This window comes from Phaethon aethereus (assembly GCF_964289735.1).
Source record: "Phaethon aethereus genome assembly, chromosome: 16".
Taxonomy (NCBI): Eukaryota; Metazoa; Chordata; class Aves; order Phaethontiformes; family Phaethontidae; genus Phaethon; species Phaethon aethereus.
In genome coordinates, this window is record NC_138592.1 from 10,230,681 (window position 1) to 10,248,845 (window position 18,165).

At 40.6% G+C, this 18,165-nt stretch overlaps 1 protein-coding gene across 2 annotated transcripts in view; it reads left to right on the top strand.

The window, feature by feature from the left end:
• The window catches only part of SULF2 (sulfatase 2), a gene marked incomplete at its 3' end in the record, with an annotated part of 64,016 nt that overhangs the window by 40,912 nt on the left and 4,939 nt on the right, over positions 1-18,165 (top strand). For both annotated transcript variants that reach the window (XM_082007211.1, XM_082007212.1), the window contains exons 10-13: positions 5,524-5,731; positions 12,006-12,249; positions 14,082-14,178; positions 15,975-16,069. In XM_082007211.1, coding sequence (XP_081863337.1) covers positions 5,524-5,731; positions 12,006-12,249; positions 14,082-14,178; positions 15,975-16,069 — 644 coding nt within the window. The remainder of the gene's footprint in view (positions 1-5,523; positions 5,732-12,005; positions 12,250-14,081; positions 14,179-15,974; positions 16,070-18,165) is intronic.

Sequence of the window (18,165 nt, forward strand, 5' to 3'; positions counted from 1 at the left end):
TAGCTTGCCAGAATAATACCAACATTTAATAAAAATGCCAAGTTTTTCACATATCCTGACGTGAGTAGCACTGTAGTTTAGTTCAAAACACAACAAGCTGGAGGTCAGGAGACTGGCTTCAGCCTCAGAACTGTTACGGACTCAATGTGGGACCTCAGGCAGATCGATTCCCCTTTTGATGCTTCCGTTTTTTTCCCTCCACCACAAATGTAGGTTCTGTTTAGGCTGAACTCACTCCTTACCTTCTGCAGCACCTAACACAGCAGCTGGGACCATTTGATGCCACAATCCAATTATTGTATTAATAATAAATGAATTATATGATTGTAATCTTAAATTTAGCTGAATACCTCATTTTTCATTTGCGTGCTAGTTGATTATCCCACCTACCTCATTTCAGCTACAGTTTGGGGCCTTAAAAAGCCCTCCAAACTTTCTGTCAATAAATTGTTCATCCATCTTATGATTTTAAGGTTTGAGTGATACGTAGTGTTTGACAACTGAAGTTGAGCTGGGAGCCCAGCGGTCCAAATCTCCAAAAATCATGAGCTGGTGTAATGAAATAATATCCAGCTGGAATGAAGACCAGGCAGGGCTATTTATAGGCTGGTGACATGGAAAGAGGAAACTAGACGCGTCCTTTGCCAATGGATAGATTGGAAGGGGAGGACTGAAAAAAAAAAAAAAAAGCCCCCCACAAAAATGTTGAAAGGTTAAGAAAATAATGCCTATGGGGAAGAGCTAAGGAACAGAGCATATTCAGTCAAAAAAATAGCTGAGCAGAGGGGAATCTGTCTGCATGAATCTCAGAGATGCCCTACAGAAGATACGAGCCAACTATTTTCAGTCAACAAGGACAGAGGAGTAGCAATGCGTGTGAGACAAACAATGGGAGATTCACGTTGACTATCTCCTGAAACCTGTAACAGGTGAGCAGTAGGGCAAGCCGCCAGCAAAAGCAGAACTACCTCTTGTGTCTCTCTGGATTTTGCTGGTTTGTCCTCATTAGCCCAATTAAAAAATAACACAAGGAGTAAGTCAAAGCAAAGGAGAAGTGCTAATTGAACTGTAACTTCAACTGCTTCCTGCTAACTGAACTGTAACTGTACCGTTCATACAAGAAAAAATGTATCCTGACTACCCATAAATGAATTTAATTGGAAGTTACTATTTCTAAGCATTAAAGCAGTTTGTCTCTAGCTCACCATCCAATGTGGCAGCAAGGATGGGGTTCAGAAAGCATCTGCATAAACTGACGAAGATGGATATTGCTGAAGCGTTTTTTTCAGGGTGCTGGCAGGGACAGGGGACTTTATTATCCTGCAGAAACTTTGATTCCTAGAGCCTATATTCCTAAAACTGTTAGGGAGGGAGCCTCGCTGGCAGCTAACTGATCAGACAGTTTCGCTTTTCACTTCTCTGTAAAAGGGAATGGAATCTCTTTCACTTAACAAAAAGAGGAGCTGATGAGACACAGCGTGATGATTTAGGGCTCAGCTCTGAAAGCTGTATGTTTCAACTGGAATCTTTTCTTAGCAAGGCTTGTATGATCAGCCCTTTTCCCCCAAAGAAAACAATGTCAGTTGAGAGATATTCACTGAGGAAAATGAGTGAATTGTAGGAAAAAATCCTACAGTGAAGGTCATGGCTATTTCTGATTGGGGCCTCAAGTAATGACGTTGAATTAACATCTGTGATTGCTGTAGCAGTAAGAAGATGTTGATGCACAATAATGCAAAAGCCACTTCATGGTGACGGGGGCTGTGAAGGAAGTAATGGGGTTTTGACACACAGAAAAATACAACACGTCTTTTTCTACTAAGGGGTTATTTGCATGTTCAAGGTGAATAGTGTTACTGGAGGGAAACAGGGCATCTGTTCAGTCTCCAACTGCTGCTGTTAAGATTCACCTTTCATAGACATTGAAGTCCTGATTTACTCTTGTTGATACATAATACCTGGAGCGGAGAATATGTTACAAACTATCTTTTTTTTGCCTTTGCAGTGTACCTTTGAACAGGATTTCTGTTCAGTAGCGCTAATTTCTCCATTAAACGGAGCCCGGACTCTTCTGCTTTGCGCACAGATAACTGAGTAGCTGTGTCGTGCAGTGGGCCGTAGGGTAGAGGATGGAGTAGAGGCGTTCGAACAAGCCCAGCACAGCAGGTGGCAGAAAGCGCGAGCGCAGCAGCTAACTTGGCCTGCCCGAAGGTGGTGGGAAGTCTCCAGCTGGAACAGCTTTAATGGTTGAATGAAGTGTCTGGAAAGTTTTGCACAATGTGAGCTTGATGGACTTCAGGACATATTGTAAAAGCCATTTATTTGATGGCTTTGAGTAGCTGTTCTGCAAGGCTTTGCAGGAGGAAAGACAGTTTCTTCCTTTGGAGTTTTGATACGAGCTGGGATGAAGATTGTGGGGGAGTTTGGGTTTTCCAATGACTTTTAGTTTGTGTTCCGTTGCCTTCTCTTTCAGGACATAGTTCTTATGAGATACTACAAGCTATCGAATTTAGGAACACACCTTTTGGTCTAATGAAGAAAAGACCTGAAAAGTTAGGGGCAAGTGGTGAACTAAGGGCACTTTGTTTTCTTGATTGGTTGAGTAAATCCACTATTTATATGTAATTATGTTTTGCTGCTGGATGGTTATCATTTGTACCTGTGAGCCAAAGTATCTCTGGGGCACTCTGATGTTCTTCATACAGGAATTTAATTGTTTAAGTGATTATCTCTTATAACATATTGTACTTGCTTGCAGGGTTTGACGCAGGTTTCTGCATGATGGTATGCTGTGCACTAGAAACCAATTTAAAATGCCAAAATTCACAATGTTTAAAGCTCCTTGACTGTCAAGCAGAGGTTTTCACAGTTCCATTGCAATTACTGCCCTTTTTCCCTAAGTTTCAAAGCATCCTGTGGAAATGACTGCAACTGGTGTAGCTGTGATATTGACCTAGAGAATTTGTGTTTGTACTTACAAGCAAACCAAGGCTAAGTTGTTGAGCCCCAGATGCTTTCACACACATGCCCATATCTGTTTGGGGAAAAAAGTGAAATCTTGAGACTTTTCTCCCCCCGTATTCAATGTTTGCTTCTAAAGTCATTTATGTAGTTCTGCACTGCAGTCATTCCGCAGTGGGCCTGTTAATGCATACAGTGTGCTCTTCCAGCAAAGCCTGTAAGATGTTTTCATACAGCTGCCTTGGAAAGATTTAAACAGCACCAGAAATTAAAGGATTTTTTCCAGTTCACCTGGAGGGGGAAAATGAGCATCACTTTCTTGACAGGAGATGAAAGAATTAGAGAAAAAATATTTTTGGGCCACACATCAGAGCACTTATTTACAGTAGTTCTCATCATGGCATTTAATTTGCCCTCTGTTGAATCTTCATTTTTCATGTATCAGACACCTACAGCATACAGCGTTACTGAGCAGAAAATGAAGTTTGTTCGTATGTTTTCAAAAATAAGATTCAGATTAATTGAAATGGGAAACAGCAACAAACATTTTTACATCTTTTTTTCATTATGAAAGAAAGCATTGCTTATTCTAGTAAAATAACTTACGTCAAACCTCAGTCTGTGCATCAATCACAGTTAGGCATTTATAAAGAATAATTTTAAAAAGACTCAGCAATTTATTTTTCAAAGGTTATTTTTGTTCTACACCCCAGCCAGGTAAATGTGTTCTTCACAGATGAGTCACGCAAAGATGTCTGATTCTAATGGCTTATTGTCAGTATCTCTCAATGATTTCTTATAATTCCTTGTGCTGAAAGTTAGGCCAGGTTTATCTGCATCGGTGAAAGGCTTGGATCATATAGGAGGTTGGACACAATATCTGCACCTAAGAAGTAATTATAGCTCAGGAGACCTAGCATCCAATTGTCTGAGAAAATAATAAGTGGACACACCATAAAACTCTGATCATTTTAAATGAGAGGATCTCCCGCGGACATAGATAAATCCGCTGTAACTGGCCAGTTCACTTCTGTCTCCTGTTAAATTCTGTATTATAAAAGCACAGTGATACTGTTTTCTTACTTTGCTGTCAAGCAAATAATGGAGTGAATTTCAATGGAAGTTGTAGGCTTTGTTGTCCTAGCCTGGGCGCACCTCTCTGTGGGAGTTGAAGTGACTGAATCTCCCCCGTAGAGCTGCAGGCTGCTGTAAAATCTCATCTCACTTGGGAACTGTTGCTGTTTTTCCTTCTGTTCTTTTATTTGGAAAATTCTCAATATTCCAGTGAGTCCTGGAGGCACAGACTTAGGATTTTGTAATAGGGGAAAAAGAGAACACCTCTCAAGACTCAGCAAAAAGCTGAAGTGTTTCTGAGAGTCCCTATTTAAAGCAGTAACAACTGCTGCTGTGAGGTTTTTTGATGTATCTCAAAGCCTAGCTCTGTAGCTAGTAGCGTGTTGGTAAATAAAGGAGTAGGTTAAATCATTTTGTGATGTATTGGGAAGTGGGTGAAACTTTTGTGCCAGACTGAAGGTGGCAAAACTCTCTTGCCCTTGGCACAGCTCTGACAGCAGCTTAAAGGGAGCTATAAGCAAGTTACTTCAGGTTTTGAGTAAGAGAACGAATTGGAGATTAGAGGTGAGTTTTTCTCTTCTTTGATGGAAGAGGAAGGGGATTCTCACTTCACAGGCATCCAGTGCAGCTTACCATTGCTAGCCAAGTCCAAGGGTGTTGAATGGGAAAAGCTATTAAGATACACTCCAGAACAGCACTCCAGAAAGAGATAAACTCTAACTACATCTAACTACAGAGTTCCATAGCTGATCCAGTCATACCTGTCCTTTTAAAGGTCAGTGGAGAGAAATAGATACTTCTGCAGGGCAATCCTTTTTTTCATCTCTTTTAGATGGCCACCTGAGGGTGAAGTGAGTTATTCCCTGGAAGTGGCTGTTCGTCTTCTTTGACTGTGGAACGAGGGAGGCTAGATAACCAGCTTAGACCAGATCTTTACAGTAAAGGAATCCACAACTTGGATAAAATCATCCCACCATCAGGCATTTGAACCAGGAAAGAGAAGGAGACTCCGCCGAAAAGTGTTTTCCCTTGTAGAGCATGGGATGGGGCCGAGATGATACACAGACACGGAGTTTGGTGCTGTTTTAATGGCATAATAGTAGCATAGATTGCTGCCAGCCTGACAAACACACTTGCTGATAGGGTTCTTTTCAAACCTGTGGATAAGGCTTGGACGTCCTTGGTGTACGCCACAGTTACACTTCTGGAAGTTGTCACTTGTGACCTCCGTGTTTTTAGCTGTATTGATTTTGTTAAGAAATTCCCATTGTTCTGTCTCCAAGAAACAAAATCGGAAACAAATGCAAGAGTGTTCCAAAGAGTTCCTGTTTTGTCTGAAAATGGAAGATTACTAAAACTCTGTTTTGGTAGTAGGTGATAGATGAGCCCCAGCTTACTATAACAAGGAACCTCTGATAGATTGCTGGAGCTGGCCATTAGACCAAGCACAGCTGGAACAGAGGTTTAATGACGAAATTTTTCTTCCAGAAATGGCAGTGTGTGGAAGATGCCAGTGGAAAGCTCAAGCTACACAAGTGCAAGGGAATGGCGAACTTGGCAGCTGCAGGCAACAGCAAAGGCACCTCCAATATTCTGCCCAAATATTACAACAGGAATAGTGAAGACTGCAATTGTGAAGAGAATGAATACAAGCTGAGCCACGTTGGACGGAGAAAGAAACTCTTCTCCAAGAAAAGTAAGTGAACACACCGTATCTTCTGTCCCCGCCTTAGAAAACTGCTATGAGTTTGTTCATAACAGACATAATTGTCCTGATTTTCATGGGCATTGAATTCTATCAGCATATTTACTGTGTATCTAACTATGAAACAGTGTGCCTCATATTGGACAATCAGATTTGAAAATAGCTCTGTCTGTCGGAAGAGGAATGTTTTGATCCAAATTAGGGTCCTCTATTTATGTCTTTCAAAACTGGGAAATGCAGGACACATGCTGAAGTGGCAAGTAGCACATCTTTACATAGGCTAGGAAACATGAACAGTGTTTTGCAGTGAATACTCCAATTTTCAGTAGATACTGCAATGCTTGGAGCAGTTACTGCAGTAATTTATTTTTAATAAGGATGCATGTGCTTTGTTACAGAAGCTGCTTGTTTCTAGCATCCTTTCCTTGTGCTCAGTCAGCAGAGACAAGGCTGACTTTTAACCAGAGATCACATCCAAAGGGGTTGACTGTTTCTGGTTTCCTTGGCACAGATCAGGTGCTTTTTTAGAAAGCCCATTCCACTGGCTCTGCATTAAACCTCAGTCAGACTAACATCTATATTTGAACTACATAGTCTAATTATAGATTAAAGAGGCAAACGGCAGTACAGAATTATTATTCACTTGTAACGTTTCTTTCGTCTCACTCCACAAATACAGAGCCTTAATTATTTAGCAGATTAGTCTTTCTGTATAATGACCTGGCACAAGCTTCAAACAGAGAGTTTAAATTGATTTTCTCCCCTTATATTTGCCTTGCAAGCTGATTAGTACCTACTAAGCTAATTTTTAGTTGAAAAAAATTATTAGTTCCAGGATGAAATTACTCAACTATACTTGCTGTTTAAATATGTGGCACAGCAGATAATCTTTAAATAACACTAGAACTTGCAGTTCAATTAACTTTTTTTTTTTATGAAGTCACACAGAAGACAGTTCAGGCATGGGGAGTCAAATAACAGGAGTAGATCGAAGACACTTAACTAGGAAGAGGAAAACAATTTAAGTGAGGGCAACATAATGCTATCTGATAATACTTAACACTTACTTAAGTACTTTTCATCTGTGTCATGCTTCCTAAACATTAACTAATTCTCACAACATCCAGAGGAGGTGGTTAAGTGTATAATTGCCTTTAGTTTATGTATGAAGGAGGTTGAGGTGAAGAAAGGGAAGGTTGCTCCCCCTAGCAGAGGGATCAGAATGGTGTTTTTTCCCCATGTTCTGCTCAGAAGAGGCAGAGTTTATACTACAGCCTTCAGCTCACTTGCATAAACTTCAGCAGCATAAAATTAGATCTTGACAATCATGTTCCCATTGCTTGTGTCTTGAGTAAAAGAATTGACTCCACAGAGGCTTTGGTTTTCCCTCTGCCTGCATCCAGGGTGTGCCATACAGTGGAAGGGGTTAGCTTGGACCTATTGACATACACTCTTTGATTTCGTGTTGGCTGTTCTTTTACATGTACTTATCTAATAAATCACACACTGAACGCAAATGAGCACAAAGCAGTACAAGTCAAGGTAACATACCAAGATTTTTCTAAACAGCTTACCTAGAAAGCTGGCTCACTGGCTTGTGAGTGGTAAGAGGGTGACCTGAATACTGATGATGTGTATTTGGATTTTTATGACCTGTTTCATGCGACTTGGGTTAAAGTGCAGTCTGTTGCAGGTTGCGTAGTTTTGCGGGCATCTGTGGGGTCTGCTACTTAGAATTTGATGAGTGCGCGGGATCGTACTGCAGCCCTACTTGAATGCTAGTAAATGCTATTCATCAGATTGAACACTAGCTAAGGAGAAGATAGAAGTTTCCAGCTGGACTAGGGTCGCATCCTCATTAATGCTTTAGTTCACAGCAATAGTGTAGTTTTGAAGGAAACACCCTGATCACTCCCTCCTATCATGCACAATAGAGATGGATTTGCAGAGCAATTTTGATGGATTCTAATCTACAGTCATTTGCAGAAAACTAAACTGGATGTCCTGTTTCTGGGGTACATCAAGTGTGTTGTAAACTCTGATGGGGGTTATGAGGATTGGTCTTTAGAAAGATTAAAATCAGTCATGTGTAGTGAGAACATGTGCTCTAAAAGACCAGGCTAAATTGCTGGTAGAGGGGCTGGAGCACCAAATGGTTTGATAAAATAATTACTTTCTAGTGTAGGCATGGTCTAGACCCATTGTCAGGTGCACCAGTGCATTTAGCAGGTAGCAATGTTTTCTAAATTGAGTAAATTCCGTTGCAAAATAGAGTCATGTTGTGCACATGCCATTTGGGCCATGTACAAATACACAACTTGCCTACAAATCTTTGATATGCTAGAAATGCTTAAACATTAATATTTGGTATATCTGTGTTTGGGTGTCAAGAATGTTTCCACTTCTGTGTCCTCTTTATTTTCCTTAGTATGTTTTTATTTTTACAAGAAAGATGAAATAAAGCTTTGCAGTAGGAAGAAAGTTTAAAGTAACAGCTCTTAAAATCTTTGGCTGTGTTGTGGTCTATTATGTTTTTCTTGCTGTGGATTTTATCTCCTCCTCCTGTGATGAATAAGTGCATGTGATTAAAGGAATTATTAAGCTGCATGTAGAGAAATGATGATAGGCCACACAGATTTGTAAACAACAAACAGAAGTGTTTACAAAGGGGCTAATGCATTTTTGTTCTAATTTTCATGTCATTTGTTTTGAGGTAGTCTCAGTGCTGGAGCAAAATGACCTTCTTTGTTATTAAAAAAAACCCCAAAAAAACAGAACCCCACACCTGAACATTAGCTACTTTAAGGATAATGCATTTGAAGGATAATTTTCAATGGCAGTTGGGAGAAACTGGATGTAAGAAAGTTTTTGGGGTTGTTTTTTTCCTCTTTGAAATATCTAAGGACACAGATTCAAATAAGATTTCTAGAAATCCCTAAGTACCTAATACCCAAGAAAAAACACTCTAAACCTTTATCTGGATTTCTGGACACTTGAGATACTTTCAAAAATTTTACTTCAAAGTGCCCAATTTTACTTTGGTGTTGTAGAAGAAAATGCTTCTTCTCTACAAAATTCTGGGATATATAGATACTACTGGGAAATGCTAAGCAGGAGTTCATGAGGCTAGTGGTGGATATTTTCCTCGTGGCACGTGTAGAAGCAGAATCCTTGCATACTGTCTTGTTCTATTGTTATTGTGACGCTGGAAAATACGTCAGATCCAAAATGCTTATGTTGAGTGTCAACAGGGAAGCCCAAGAGTTCTCTGTCTTCTGCAGTGTTCCCACTGAGCAGTCATGCCCCTGCTTTGGAGAAATTGTCTTACAGTAGTTATAGTTGGTTACAATCTCCTCAGTTATCCCTGAGAGGACTATCATGTCCAAATGATCTCAGTGTTAAATCACGAATTTGGCATCTGCAAAATAAGTAATAAGGCTTGAGTGATGAGGATGTGAGGAGGCCCCAAAGGCTGGGCATGTTTATGTCGGATATGAAGTTTATAGTCTTATAATACAACATTGCCTTGCTTTATTCAGTTGCATAATAATTTTGGATACTGCAGTTTGTGCTTTCACTAGACAGTGTTGGAACCTGCTACCAAAAAACAGTTGTAAAAAATCAGGTGTGTTTGCGTCTCTAGACTGTCTGGGGAAATCTGGACCAGAACAGAGTACTTCCTCTCAGGCTCCAACAAAGACAAGCATGTTTGTCAGGTGGTCCAAGAAGACACAGCTGGATCAGTGGGGCACTGAAACATAATGCTTAAATTCTCCAAACTCCATTTCCAGGCTCAATTCTGAGGATGCAACTTCTCAGCAGTACCACCCGTAAGACAGCCAGCTTCTGTAAGACCAGAGGAAGAGAGGCATCGGGACTCATAGAGCTTACCAAAACCAAACTTTAATAACTTGAAAGAGGGAATATATATAGGTGTGTTGGGCCAAATACTTAACAGCCCTAGATCTACTTCGTGGGTTGTGTAGAGAGGTAAATGAATTGGAGAGTAAAACTTAAGCCTGGGGGAGGATCGGCTACTAGTTACTGATGAGTAATTAGACATTGGTATTTATGCCTGCAATGCACTTTGCTGAAGGGAGAGCACAGCACAGATGAATATTGATCTTATTAAATATTTTAACCGCCTCCTCTGAAAATAACTGAGTTTGGTATTAATCATGGCGCTGAGTCAGCACTGTGGATAGTGCGTTGCAATAAAGCGATACAAGTCCTTTACAAGCTGTCTCACTCCAGACCAATTTGTTTGTTGTAGGGCTGGGTTAGTTTGGCTGCAAGGGAGGAGTTCCTCCTGGCTTCTAATTCTTCAGGGACTTGTGTAGACGACAGTTCCCTGCAGCTATCTGCTGAGGTCCAACATGCTTGGATTGGCATATTAGACTTGGAAGGGAGGTAAATTGTTAGTTGGCTGAGCTTAACAAGATGAAATGAGGGAGCAATTAATGAAATTGGAGTTTATACTCTGAATGTAATTGTTAGGGTGTAGCTTTTTGGAACTTCTTCCTACTTCTGAAAAGATGGGAGTTTCCTTCTCATTTAGTCAAACATTTCCTGAATGAGTGCCTGAAATAGGGTTGGTCTTTTGGGGTGTTTTTTTTCCCCCTTCAGCAGTGACTCACCTGGCCTAGTATCAGCAGTAAACTTTGAACCACAGGTGGAAAATGTGCAAAGCCAGACAATCCAGCTGGTATTCTACTTTCTGCATGTGGCGCTGACAAGAGTATAGTGCTTGGACCAGTTTCAGGTGGCAGGAGATATTTATTTCTCTTCCCACAGTCTGCAAAATGGCTCTTGAGACTTTGTGATCCATTTTGAATTAATGTAAGGCTTCTTGAAAAAAGTGACTCTGCGTTAATGCCAAAGCATGCCAATTGACATGAATATTTCTTTTGTCAATTTTGGTTATTCTCCCTCCCATTACTTTTTTTTCCCCCCTGCTTGTTTTGCTATGGAGATTATCCCATAGAGAAGTCTGGCTTCTCTGTGGAGCTTGGGATTGCAAGAAGGCTTCGTCTTCTCATTTGGCACATTGGTTGAGTTTTCCCCGTATCAGATTGCGTAAAGAATTTTCATTCTTGTGAGATGTGCTGTGTGTTTCAGCTCTGTGTAAAGGAGAGGTGACTGGAGGAGCCAAGGGACTCGATTGTTTCCAGTGTTGTCTTAGATGACTCCAAACCACATATATTGAGCAAAGACTCAGGCACTGGGCAGGGAGGAGAAGAGAGGGTGTGGTACTTAGGTTGTATTTTTTTCTAAGGAATGAGATGGTTATGCTTAGTGTAATGAGCGACTCTCAGCAGTCGTTGGCAGTGAGAAGGAAATATGGTCAGAGATGGACCCCATCATACTGGTGGGAAGTTTAGATACAGATTTAGACTCCATAACTAGGATATATTTGTGCCATTCGAGACCAAAGAGAAGAAGAGCTTTGGGGATTTGGGCCAGGACAGAGAACTTTGGAAAGCAGTAGTGGTGAAAAGATCAATGAGGATTTCATACTGTGTAGTGACAATTCATAGCAGATTTTTCATTTTGCCTTTGGGCTGCAAATGCAGAAGCAAAGTTGGAGGGAGTGCATAGCACTGGAGGGTGGTGCTTCGTGTAGAAACTCACTGACTGGGCTGCACATCAGAAAAATAATTGCAAAGAAAAGATGTGGATGAAGGTAAAGATTCAGACATTAATCCCTTCTGAAAAAATCAAGCATCTTACCATGAAGAAAGAGCATAGGAGTAAGCAAAGACTAAGGTTGAACACTGGTGACAACTTCAGGGAAGTGTTGCAGGAGTCCTAGCACCGGAGCATTGTGCGATAGACAATAGAAAACTGTAGAGAATCTGTCCGTAAGGATAACCTGAGACCTTGCCGTCTTGACCTGTTACAGTTAGTTTTTAAGGTCTTAACTGCCATCTAGTGACTCTTGGCGGGAAGAGCAGAGTCTCTTCAAACGAGCTGTTTGCTCTCAAAGTGATATTGGACAAGTATGTTTTCTTTCCCCTCTGCCATCCCTGCGCATTTGCATCACATCTGCCCTCTCTCTCATGCCTTAAGGTATCCATCTAGCCATGCAAAAGGAAGTGAAGCAGCAGCTCTGAGGACAGCTGCAACAAACATCATTTGTCATCCGGTTAATTCTAAATGTCACAGTATGGGCTGGTTTTTTTCTCCCAAGAACCACAAAGAGGACCAAATTGTAACGTGCTGTTTCTCACCCCCCCTTAATCCTTTCACTTCCTTTTCCATGCAGAATACAAACCTAGCTATGTCCGGAATCGCTCTATCCGTTCTGTATCTTTTGAGCTGGATGGAGCCGTTTATAACTTGGGTTTAGAGGATGGCTTCCAACCTGTCTTACCAAGAAACATCACCAAGCGGCACAAAGTGCAGAGGGCCATTCTTCGTGAGGACGAAGATAAAGACACGGGGGAATACAGTGGCACCGGTGGCATTGCAGAGTATACAGCCCCTAACCTAATAAAAGTGACTCACAGGTGAGTGCACGTGGTGTATTTCCAAAAGCTTTTGCCGCTTAAGTGGCGTGTGGGTGTGTTAACTTGCAATAAGCATATTGTGTCCCTTTTGGATACCTGGTCTAGCTTCACTACAGTTCATACTCTCATCTGTCCAACAGCTTTCGGTTCTAATTTTGTCATGTACAGAGGGACATGAAGCTACTGAAGAACTACAGCCATATTTTTATTCTTCTACACTTTGGAGACGGTAGTCACTGATCAGTGGGTGTTTCCAGTGAGGTCAAGCAGAAGTGTTTGCAACAGTTGTGTGTACCCTATCTGAAACCAGGAAGGGCTCTACCCATGGAAGTCTCAGTGTGCGGTGGGTAACCTGGCCTAGCTGAAGACCAAAGGCACTAACTGGAGTATGACCTAGTTTCATATCGTTGGTGCTTTGTATTTCAAATGCCAAATCGGTCCTAAGGGAGTGAGCAGCGCTCGGAGCTTTCTGTAGCCAGTGCTAGGAAAGGAAAACCTATATTATGAATGAAGTTAGATGGACCAGGAGCATTGGGAAGTGGGACATATTGACAGAGCGGCGTGACGAACTGTGTTTGTGTTTGTGTCTGGGCACTCTAGTAGCTAAAAATCTTTGCCTCAGTGTGCAAGTCTAGGAACACATGAGGTATCTTCGACTGTATTTAATTAGTTGAGTCACCATTTCCGCTCGTGATTTATCAGGAAATCCGCCAATCATTATTGATTATGTACATTAAATTGTTTAATGACTAGCTCATGTAAACATGCATGAGCCAGTTAGCTGCTGTTGAAATCTGTGGTTTCCATTTGACTTCTGTTTAATGGGGTTAGAGACTTGCTAATATGAGGAAACGCAGGTAGGTTGACATCAGAGAATTGTGCCCTCTTACCCCAGCTCTCATGAATGTTCAAGACCCATAAATCGCTATTTGTGCTTTTCTTTTGGAACAAGTTAAATTGATGTTTGCTGCCTTACTGGGTGAATCCCAAATCCATACAAGGAACTGACAGGAAGGTTGTGCATAGTTCATGAGGAACACTTGAAGGAAAGAAGGCAGTGAGACAGCATGCATGAGGTGGTTTAAAGAAAATAGAAGATTATTGAAAATACTCAGCTTTAATGTCAACAAGCATTCAAAAATGACTCCATGGTATTTGCTGACCCCTAATGAACTTCTCAGATAAATCTGTCAAGTATTTTTGTTTGTTTGTTTTTGAAAGAATTTTAAAACCTGGATTGCTTTAGGAGTTGGTGAAACATAAGGACTTTAAGTTGTCAGAAGGTGTTTTGCCTTTTAAGTCAGGGAGATATCTTTGAAGAATTTTATCCGTTTGGTAGAAAACTGCAAAATTTCTTTATTTTTTCCCCCTTTTCTTTATGGTGTAGTAATACACCTTATAAAGTACTTTATCCTTGCCCCTACCCCTAATATCACTTAATTATGCATTGGGAAACTGCTTCTGAGTAATGCTTTCAGTGCTTGCTCGTTAGTAGAGATGATGTGTGTAGACAGCCTAAGGAATGAGCAAGAACTCTGTGCAGCACAATTTACATACAGAAATTAAGCAGTCAAAAGGTCCTGCTTGATAGGAGTAGCCTCCTTGAATTTTTCTACTGCTGAAAAATTTCCATGGCAACTCAAACCCAAACTTCTTTCCTGGCTCATAGCACACTCTTACTCTCTTGAATGAACATTGGTTTTTTGAATTCTGCATGTCATTTCCAATCTGGCTTCTCATCTGTCCTGGAGTTGTGTTATTAAAACCAGCTGTTTGCATTGCTCTGTGTGTGTATCCACTATAATAAACATTGTTTGCTTTTCCATGCCAAGGTGCTATATCTTGGAGAATGATACCGTTCAGTGTGACACAGATCTGTACAGGTCACTGCAAGCTTGGAAGGACCATAAACTTCATATTGACCACGAGGTCAGTGATGTTATCAGTCATGCATTTTCAGTGTGTGTTTTTAGCAAGGTTTTCTGTGGACTGATAGGATCATGCTGACTGTGTTTGTATCTGTTCGCCTCTGGGTGTCTTTGTCCCTCCCTGGAACCTTTTGAACTTGCTGGCTGATTTCTGAATAGATATTTCAGAGATAACGAAGTTATTTTAAATTATTATATAAATTTATATATAATATTATATAATAGAGTTTGTGAAGACAAGATGCTGAGTGGAGAAGTGCAACTGAAGGGACAGCTGAGAAATGTTATAAGCCTTATGAGGTAAATGGGAGACTTAGAAGTGTCCCCATCCTGGGAAAAAATTCATCTGCATCTTGTTCACATCTTATTAGCCCTGCTTCCTAGTGTACCTCTCAAAAAGAGGCCTTCAGCTGTCAAACGTAAGCCCAAGGAAAAGTGAGCTTCATTAGTTTCTGTGCTTCTAGAATTATTTCTTTTCCTTGCTTGTGTTTAACCCTTGCCCTTTGGAATTGGATTATTTTTCGTTAGGCTTCTGCATATGAAGAACCTGGAGATAATTTGCCCTATGAAATTTGCCCGTAAAACAATCTGATATTTTTGTTGCTATTTTTGTCACTAATATTGAAGAATATAGGCTCAAGACCTTCACACATGTTGTGTATGACAGACGGTGTTCTAGGGATCAGATAATGGTGGAACAAATGCCAGAGAGAAGCATAAAGAAAGGACCTCCTGTAATATCGTGCCAAATTACGTGAATTCACAGCAGAGTGCTATGTAAGAACTTGTTGGCCTCCTTTTATGTTACAGATTGACATGTAGCAGGGCAGATGGACACTGAAAAACTTATTAACTCTGCTAGGTTTACAAAAGGACAATTTCTTCCAGTTCTTTTTTTTTTTCTTCAGAAAATGTAGGCTGTTTGGAGTGCCAAAGAAAATGAGATCTCACTTGTGTTCTGTTGTGTTCCTGATTTAAGGTCACAGGGCTGGATTCTTTGTGTATTTTTCTTGAACGCTGTCCTGTCTATGCTTTAGCAGCCATGCGCTTCCACTGGACTTATGGTCACTGATGTCTAATGGTAGTTTTGCAGTGACTTTATTGCTCACACTGGATTACTTGGGTTTTTCTGCTGTGTAAAGAACCAAGGTAGAAGCCTGTAATAGCCACCTGAGTGGAAACGGGCCACACTGCGTGTGAGCTAGGCTGAACAAAAGCAGGAGTTTCATTTACTGGAAAAAATAGGCAGTTAAAAATAAACGGTGTGGGTGGCACAATTAACTGCTAATCCATGTCCCATGTGGCCAGACGTTGCTGAAGACTGCCATGCAAAATGATGGAGCCTCGCTGCTTTTCTTTTATCAGAAGCTCTGAAGAGGAGACTTCAGAGCGCTCCCTCCCCATCCCCTTCTCAGGTTCATAACAGGCTGAAATTTAAGGGCTTCATTTTCCTTTGAGTAACCTTTGTGCCCTTGCAAATGTGCTGTAGAGCACAAGAGGAAAAATCACAAAGGAGCCAGGAGTGGTTGTCTACCTGAGGCTCTGTGCCCTCCCGTTCCCCCAGAGCCACGTTCTGCTTTCACATTCGGTAATCGAGGCGGGCAGACAACCCGCGAGGTTCCCTCCTGCTGTAGTTTCCTTTTGGAAAGGTACATAATCTCAAAATGCCTCTAAGTGGTGGGAGTCATGGGAGGTGGTGACAAGGAAGCATTTGGTGACAATAGACTGGGTTTGAGAAGGTTAGAATAAGACTAAATCCTGCTGTATTTTTTTAACCTGCATCTTTGCTTTTTTTAGATTGAAACTTTACAAAATAAAATAAAAAACCTGAGGGAGGTGAGAGGTCATCTGAAGAAGAAGCGACCTGAAGAGTGTGATTGCAACAAGATAAGGTATTTCTTGTGTACTTCAGAGTAATTATTTGTAGTTTGCAACTGTAGCTGGTTTATGTCTTCACAGGAGAGATCAGAATCTGTTTTGTTATGTGGTTCCGTACTTACTATACTCTTGCGTAACGCTTTCAGGGGGAGTTGGACCGCTGTAGAAGTACAAGGCCCACCTTCTGCCAGGCAGGACTTTAATTACCTCTGCGTCAAGTGGTGATGATGTAATAGGGTGTGTAACATGGCTTATAAACCAGTTAGTTATGCTCTCATATTCAAGATGCTGCTATTAGATGCCAGAGATTAATATTTTAAGCTGCAGGGTCTTTTTCTGAAAACTTGCTTTCCACAAGGGCAAATTGTCAATATGGTGCAGTGTTACACAAATCTGTTTTAAAAAGAATGGTGTGTAAAACATAAGGAATAATAGGGTGGGGAGATGAGAGAATGACTTTCCCTTCAGTTTTTTCAAGCCCAGATGTATTCTCTCATAGGATGCGTTATCTCCTAGGATGCAGTCACTGCAGTATTTTGCAGTTATGCTAACTGCGAGAAGCAGGAATTTAACAGCTGGTGCAGAGCAACTGTATTTTTGTAACTACCACTGACCTAGTGCATCAGAACTCTTTTTCCCTAGTGCAGCCGATTCGTGAATTTTAAGTGCAACAGGCAATACAAAACTAGTGATTGTGCATTAAGATCTCTGCATAGCTGGTTTCTCCTACAGTCAAATACTTGCAAAATGGCTGTGGGATCAGCCCATGGAAAGAAGGTTGAAGCAAGAAGGGGAGGAAGCAAGCTCTCACCCTGCAAATAAGCACAGCAGAAAATCTTTCAAAATCAAATGCTAGCTCAAACAGAATTTGCTCCCGAGAAAGCTGTTCAGAAAGAAACCAGGAGCAACCGCTCCTGATCGTAGTGAGCGCAGAGCAATCTCTGAGGCTGCCGTGAGCCAGATGCCAGCAGGAGCACAGCAGCCATAGTGGCGGTAGCGGTACGAGTATCACAAAAAAAGCTCTACTGGAACGTACTCAGAAACACAAAGCAGCTGTGATACTACCTGTGGCTAAAGTAGCTTTAACTAAGTAGCCTCTGTGAGAGGGTGTGGATGATACTCCTCTGTCTCGTTCGGGTTTTCAGCATAACACTGAAGTCCTTGGAGGTGCGATGTACCCGAGTTTACAGACATGAGGTACATAGTTCCTTGTGGCTCATGTGGATTCAGTGACAGATCACTGAAGTACGGAGAACATCAATTTCTTGGGTTATACCAAACCATACATGGAACACGTGGCAAAAAGTGTTTAAAGTGAGATCAGTATAATTCTAAGTGGCAAATCCCCCAAAAGTTTATATTGTCTTATAATCCAGTGCTTTCAAAACTGATGTTAACAAATGAGTTAGTTTAATTATTATATATTATTATTATGTATTAATATATATTAATATATCAACATATAATATTTTTATTATATATTATTTATTATTATTGTAATTATTATTATAATAATTATTATTATTATAGTGAATGTTTTATAGTAAATGTAAAGAGTGTTACATTTTTCAGGCCCAATAGAGGACGCACTTAAGTTTGTGCATAGCATTATTAAGATGAATAATCTCACTGAAATCAATGAGGTTATCATTATCATCCAAGTTATATATGTTTAAGTGTTTGCAAAATTGCATTGAATTAGGAGATTTAGCATTTAGAATTAATTAATGAAACAGTCTCTATGCAAGGTAAAAAAATTGACTACAGATAGATAGTTCTTTAATAAAATTATTTTATTAATTTGCTATAAGGATTAAATTTATTAAAGGTCCCAGTAGCATTAATAATTTAAAAGATTTGTTTTGAAGGGAATTTTAGTCTTAGTCGATTGCCATTGACTAAGGCTGTTTTGTCTTTTTTTAACTTTGCGAACTACACAGAAAGGAAATTTTTGTAAAACCTTGTAAGAGTTTCTGGAGACAAAGCCAAAACAGTAACTTGTGTCCATGTGTGTACCATGCTCCATGTCTCAGAATATATTAGACCTGCTATTGCTGGGACAGTTCTGTGCATCTTGTTAAAGTTTTCCTGGAACTTGCAGCTAGTAACA